This window comes from Manis pentadactyla, chromosome 1 (assembly GCF_030020395.1).
Source record: "Manis pentadactyla isolate mManPen7 chromosome 1, mManPen7.hap1, whole genome shotgun sequence".
NCBI lineage: Eukaryota > Metazoa > Chordata > Mammalia > Pholidota > Manidae > Manis > Manis pentadactyla.
In genome coordinates, this window is record NC_080019.1 from 93,250,614 (window position 1) to 93,258,255 (window position 7,642).

Here is a 7,642-nt window from a genome sequence, read left to right on the forward strand (position 1 = left end):
CTAACCTATTTACAACACAGGATTAGAGACATGAAATCAGAAACTAGCAATTCTGTGACAATTTGGTTTAAGGGCATAGGAGAAAAGCTTTCACTTGAGTGCTAATAAAGTGAAAAGGAAGCCTTCCCCAATTCATGTGACATGATCTGAATTATGGTGTACAGTGGTACAAAAGGGACTACAAACAAAACACTATTCTCACAGGAACATGGGATTATTTGGATGTAATGTATGATGAAGCAAGTTGGTGGAAATAAAGAGCTTCCATTCACTCTGTGTGTATCATATGCCAGGCACTGTTAAGTGTATTTAAATGGCTTTTAGAGAGATTACATTAACTTTAATAACTATTTAAATAAAGAAACCAAGGTTCAAATCTAGGTATAAGCGACTCCGTAGTCCATTCTTTAACTGTGTGGTTATAAAGCCTTTTAGAACCTTTACTAATTAAAAGTGACAGTCACTTGTACCAAAAGCAACAATAATAAAGACAGTGACTCCCAAAGTGTGGGTTAATGGGCCCCTGTAGGGACACTGAGACATTTTCAGAGGGTGCACAAGGTCAAAATTATTTTCTTAATATTACTACTACTACTTTTTAATTGTGTTAACATTTGCACTGCAATGCAATGAAGTGGGTTAAAATGCAGTAGAGCTTTACCATGAATTAAAGACAATGTCACCAGGCTGTTATTAGTCATTGTATTTCAGTTAAAAAAAAAAAGTCAATTCACTTAAGAATGTCTTTGATGAAACAGTAAAAAAGTATTACTTTTATTAAAAACCATCCTTTTCTTTCTAAAATTGTGATAAAATGGGATTACACATAAACCACTTCTGCAGTATACCTATTTCATAGGATAGATGACCATCTCAAGGAAAAAGTATTCGTGTAATTGTCTGAGTTGTAAGTTGAACTAGCCACCTTTTTCATGGAACAACATTCTAACTTGAAAGACTGATAAATTATGGTTATTCAGACAATGCCTGGCAGATGTTTTCATAAATTGAGCAAAGTGAGCTTATGGCTTCAAGGAAAACAATTTACAGTATTTGTTGCTAACGATAAAATTTGAGCTTTCAAGTTAAATTAAGAATTTTGGAAAACTTGTGTTCACTACTGTGTGCTTGACACATCCCAATATTTAAAATTTTTCTAATGAACTATGTGGCGACACTAATATATTGTGAATAATGGTGAATTTTCATTATATAATGAAATGTGTCAGCATTTGGAAGATCTGCATAACTCAGTGAACTAATATTTTCCAAATGACCAATACACACAATGTTACAAAATCAGAGATGGGTAAGAGATACATTCCAAGTGCAAGACAGACCAATGGGTTTTAATGAAACAGCGTAAGAAAAATTCACTGATGAGGCTTCAAAATCCCCATTGCAACTAACCTTGACGAAACTATTTGTGGAGTTTATGGTACAACTGAAATATGAAAATTCAATTTCCATAATTATCTGCAAAGGCTATTAAGACATTCCTCCTTTTTCGACTGCCTATCTATGTGAAGTTGGATGTTCTTTATATATTTCAACCAAAACATCATTATCACAAGATTAAATCAGAAACAGATATAAAAATCTAGCTATCTTTTCTTGAGCCAAACAGTAAAGAGACCAAAAAGAAAACATTAAACATGTTAATTCTTTTCAACCCATTTTATGGGTTTTGAAAAATAAGTGATTTTTCATTAGAAATTTGTTTACAAAAATGATTATTTTTATGAATATTTAAAAAATACTGGTTTTAATTTCTAAATGGTAAATATTGATAGGAACCCACAAATAATGCTCTTTGAAGGACCTTAATATTTAATAGCATAAGCTGGTCCTGAGCCCCAAAGGTTTGAAAACTTTTGAACTAACAAGCATGTATATATTGTTCTTATTAAGTAGGTGCCAATGTAAAGACTGTTCTGACATTAAATGTAGAAAAAAGGAGTCTCCCTCATCCCCTTCATTTACTAAACATAAATGGAAAAGCATAGTAAATGAATGGTGTCCCTAGGGTTTAAAGTTCACAAATGACACACAATTTCCCAAAACCTCTCTGGGAAAAAAGGAAACTTACTGAAAACCTCCTCACAGACTATGCCAGATGCCTTCACATAGAACCTTTTAATCAACTTTAGTATCTGTATGAAGGCTGAGAGAAGTTAAAGGGATATGGTATAATGACAACAGTATAGCCTTTGACACACCTGAGTTAAAATCATTCCCTCCAATATTATGCTTTTAAGTCACTTAACTCCACAATTTTTCTCTATAAAATGAATAATTCCTACTTACGAGACTGAGAGAAATGAGAATACAATTAAAAACATATACAGTAGGTGCTCAAAAAGTTAGTTCCCTTCAGTCATTCTTCCTTTCTGATCTGAAACTAAACCAGTAAGTACCAAAGTAATCATTCAAGCTTAGATTTCACAACAAGCTCTTATTTCATTATTACAGGCCTCAAATAGCTGTATGCTGCTCCAGAAAACATTAAAAAATATTTAAAGGACATACAGCCACTATTAGGGATCAGGGATCAATATTTAAAAACTACATCCATTTTTCCCAAAGTAGTTTCACTCTTTTAAAGCTAAATCACTCATACAACTCTTCCCAATCTTGTATACTCATTTGATATACTAATGACTATGATAAACAGACATCTGGATATCTCTAAGAAAATTATCAATGAGGCAATTCTGAAATTGGTTGCCTCATAAGCCAGAAAGCTGGCAGGAAGCACAAATTATTCAATTCCCAATTATATTTCTATCAAATATCTCATATTGTCACATGCTTGGACTATTATATGAAAAATTAGACTGTAGTTATTTTAAGTATAGTAAATATGTTCCAAGATTTGTGATGAGAGAGGTCAGTGTCTAAAAGTTAACAAGACTTAATAGCCTAACAATGTTTTTCACTCTGTACAGTTTAAAAAAGTCACCAAGGCCATTTCTAAACAACAAAACAGCTGATCAGTTTATTAAACTCTACCAATTTTGAACTTTAAACTTTTTTAAGATACAAGCTGACTTCATAGTTTATGTTCTTTGGACAATCACAAGTTTTCAATTATGTAGTATTATGATATGCTTTTATTTTTAGGGTAAGTTTTTTTCTTAAAGTTATCATTTTATGAGGTCTGATTATTTTTCTAACATATGCTCCAGTCAAACCTGGATACTCTCAGAACTTCTATAAAAATTATGCAGATTTATCAGAAAGTCTGTAAGAGAATCCTCCTCCTCCCTGTATTTTTTAAATATAAAGTAGATTAGTTTAATTTGCTTTATTCTGACAAATTCTTTATTTGAAGTTTGGCCACCACCCATTTCCTGTGTTGCACTGTGCGTACCTTCTCTATACTCTTCTCAAACTAATAGTAACGATCCTTTACCACACTGCATGAAAGCACCCAATCTTTGAATAAACAGTTCCTGCAAATTATTTTAAATGGATACTGACATATGCTTTCACTGATGCTTTTGTCTTTCAAGAAGTTAGCATGACCACATTTTGTAGGAGCCAGAAGTAGTAGAATGAAAGGTACAAATCAGTATCAGATTGAAAGCTGTGGATCAGTTTCAACAGTAACACTTAGAAATTATGACTTTAGAAAGGTCACCAATTCCCTCCCAAACTGCCCTTCAGTGAGCAATGACATATTTCTACATTAAAAAATTTCTGCAGTAATTTTAAGTTCAAAGCAATTCAAATTATATATGCAAACAGAGAAAAAACAAAGAGACAATAGCAAATAAGGGAGTAAAAGAATCAATCACACTGAATCCTATTAAATCCCCTTCCTCCCGCCAAACAAAAATACTGAAGGTGATAAAATGATCAGAGAATTGCTAGGCATCTTCCTAACATTAACCTATTAATCTTCAGAACACTCATGAAGCAGATGTCAAGTACCTCTAATTTTACAGATGAAAGAACAAAAAGACTGATTTTCCCAAGGCCACACACAAACTTAGAGATCAGATTAAACTAAACTCTAGGACTTCGTACTCTTCATAATTTCGAATCAATGTTTAGATCCAACCAAAAATTCCTACAATTACCTCACTCTACATGCTATCCTCAAAATCTGTGCTGTCCAGTAAGGGAGCCACTAGCCATATACAGCTATTAAGCACTGGAAAGATAGCCACTTTAAATGGACAGACGCTGTTAAGTGCAAAATACAAACTAGATTTCGAAGACTTATTATGAAAATAATATAAAATACCTCATTTTTTTTTTACATTTGATTACATGTTGCATTAGTATTTTGATACACTGGATTAAATAAAATTCACTGAACAGCATCGTTCCATATGTCTTTCTAAAGATCTCCCAATGAAAAAAGTGTCATAAGACCCAAACCAAAAAGCAGTATTTTCTTAGAATCTTTTGTAGCACAACATAGTAACCATATTGGGGCGGTGGGGAGAAGGGGGGAAACAGGGGCGGCAGAATGGGTCTGTTTTGAGGGACATCAGCATATAAATAATTAATAAATTCATGAAATAGGTCATTCCAGGATCCTCTAGGAATAATAAAAATTGTTTCTATCTCATCACAGGCATATGTGACTAAGTTGCAAGTGAGGAGAAAGTATGACTTTCCATTAGAGTCATAAATCACTTATTTTCTTAAGGTGGAAAAGTGAAATTATTCCTATTGCTAATGTACACACAGGGTTATCAATGTCACCAGAGGATGCCCATAAGGCACTATGAACTTGTCAAAAAAATCTGATTAAGTTTATTTTTACAAATCACATATCATAATATTTTCTAATATAGTCAACAGTCTTATTTCGACTAAAGTAATAAGAGATACACATATATATAACCAATGAGAAATGAAACCCAGTCCACACAAAAATGTGTACTTGAATATTCATAGCAGAATTGTACATAACAGCTAAAAAGTGGAAATAGGCAAATGTCCATCAAATGATAAATGGATAAACAAAATGTGGTATATCCATATAGTAGAATATTATTCAGCTATAGGAAGGAATGAAGCACCAATATATTATTATTACAACATCTGTGTACCTTGAAAACATTATGCTACATGAAAGAAACCAGCCACAAAAGATCAAATATTGTATAACTCCATTTACAGGATATTTCCAGAATAGGCAAATCTAGAGACAGAGAGTAACTGGGAAATGGGGGAGTGATGCTAATGAGTTTGGGTGATGAAAATTTTCTAAAACTGGTTGTGCTGACTGTTGCACAGCTATGTTAAAACACCAAAAACCACTTTAAATCAGTGAATTGTATGGTATGTGAATTACATCTCATGAAACTTAAAAAAAATGTAGCCAGAAATGGGGGGCAGGGAGGCAGAATTAGAAGATTTTGTCAAACACCTAATTACTACTTTTGTGGATTTTGTAACTCTGTGGTATTTATGTTTTTAAGTTTTATAATTTTTTTCATTCTAAATATTCATATTAGTCAAAAAATTTTTACATCACATTGCTACACAATTAAGTATAACTGAAAAGCCATAAATTGTATATTTAAGTGATAATTTCTATGGCATGTGAATTACCTCGAAAAAGATGTTAAAATTTTTTCATTAAAAAAAGGGATTACAAGGGATAATGTCTTATGTTAACCTTAAAACAATCACAGAATTAACCACCATAGTCCCAGACGCTTAATAGTCCCTCAAAATATAAAACCCACTAAAACGGCACAAACTTCCTTAGAGATGTAATGGTTGTGTGGAAAGCCCAAAAAAACAGTTACCACCTCAGTCAAGCAAATGCTCAAAGTTCAGAAACAGATGACAGAACTTTGGAGATCTCAATATAAAAAAGTACAGAGGGGCAACATAAATACCACCTGACATCTTTTTCCTAAAAGCTAAATACTCTTGATTCAGATGCAGAATGGAAGTATTAAAACAAAAAAAAAAAAACACCTCACTACCCTATTCACCTGGTCTCTTAAAACTGAAGTCATCCAACAAAAATCTGTAATATGTGTTTAATGCACACATTTTATGTAGCCAACCTGGGGAGAAGCTGGATTTAAGATAATTAAGGTGTTTTCCACCTTCTAAAAATAATAAAACGTGATGGTGCATTCCATAGCCCACCCCATCCCCCACTACCACCACCAGCAGGTGGAGGGAAAGGATACTGTAGACTAGAGGATGACAGCTTTGTGTAACCCTTTGGACTTTTAAGTGTAAGAATGCAGCTGGTGGTCTCTCAGGAGGGGGTAAAGAGATCTGTGAACAAGCTGAAAAGGGGGGTAATTCTTTGCCTGGAAGAGGGCACACCGTGAGCCACATCTTGAATCAGCTATATCCAGAGTAAAACACAGGCCGCTGCAAGGCACTGTTAGCATCACCAGGATGGCCTCTCACGCCGGGGGTGTTTTTTTCAACGGAGAAGTTGACTCCTGTAGTTTGGATACTGAGGAGAGGCAGGGGTAAAGCGGGAGTCGGGAAGACCAGAAAAAATGCCTTTAAGTGGAGACGCCTCCGGCCCCACTGAGGAAGTTCCGAGCCCCACTCGGTCGCCACACGCTCGACCCTCCCACCACTGCCCTCCTCCCCGCAGTGCTAGACTCCGGTGCCAGAGCGAGAGCCGGAATCGCCGCCGCTGCCGGAGCCGGGCCGCGGCCCGCCGGGCAGCGCCGCACTCGCACGCCTCCTCCGCACTCGCCGCGTCCGCCTCCCCGCCGCGCGGCCCAGCCCCTCGCATCCGCGCCGGCCGGCTCCACGGGGCGGGCCTAGGCCGCGCCGGCCGAACCCCAGCACCTTGCTCCTTAGCGAAGGCGAACCAGGCCCGACACAAACTTCCCCGCGCGTTAGCAGAGGCGTCACGGGCCGGCCGGTCTCCAGCGCCATTGCCCCCTGCCCGGCGGCTGCTCCAGCCACTACTCCCCACACTCGGAGTCCCGGCGGAGATCGGCCCTAGGCCCAGAGCCCCCACCCCTGCCGCGCCCCCGAGTTTACCTCCAAGTCGCGGCCTTTGTTCTTGAAATTCTTGAGCCGCTGGTTGTCCAGTTTCTCGTTGTCCGCCATGGCCGGGCCGGTGACTCCTTCCCCCGCCCGGGCCCCGCGGGATACGCCCCAACCACCACGCCGCACCGACACTCCCAGGAACCCGGCCGCCTGAGCTGCTCTGCGCGCCGCACGGCCGCTTCCTTCCTCCTCTCCCCTGCCTCCGCCGCGGCCTTCTCCTCTCCCCGCCCGCCCCCCCCGCCCTATCCCCAGCGCGACAGCAGCGCCGGCAAAGACAACTGCGGGGCCGGGCGGCGGCAAAGGCGGCGGAATGTGCTGCCGGCTGCGAGGGGGAGGCAGCCTCGATCTGAGGGCCCCGGAGCCTCGGCCACGCCCATCACCGCCAGCCCTGCTCTCCGATTGGCCAACCAGGCTCCGGTGCGCCCGACCAATCAAAAAGGATGAAGGGGAGTGGGGACGAAGAGAGCGAACGAAAAGGGGAAACGAGCGGCGCTGGGAGGAAGGGGCCGGAGACTGGGAAGGCTGCGAGGGGAGGGAAGGGGCGCGGCGGGGGCAGGGCAGGGCGGGACGACGACTCTCCGGAGCAACGGGGAGGAAGTGAAAGGGAATTGGAAGACTTGAGAGGAGGCGGGGAAGGGGA

General features: G+C 39.5%; 1 protein-coding gene across 1 annotated transcript in view; it reads right to left on the reverse strand.

The window, feature by feature from the left end:
• KPNA4 (karyopherin subunit alpha 4) overlaps positions 1-7,356 on the reverse strand; it is a 61,223-nt gene extending 53,867 nt beyond the window's left edge. Inside the window, exon 1 of the mRNA XM_036904064.2 lies at positions 6,994-7,356. Within this exon, the coding sequence (XP_036759959.1) occupies positions 6,994-7,062 (69 nt within the window). The 5' untranslated portion in view covers positions 7,063-7,356. The remainder of the gene's footprint in view (positions 1-6,993) is intronic.
• Positions 7,357-7,642: the final 286 nt, after the last annotated feature.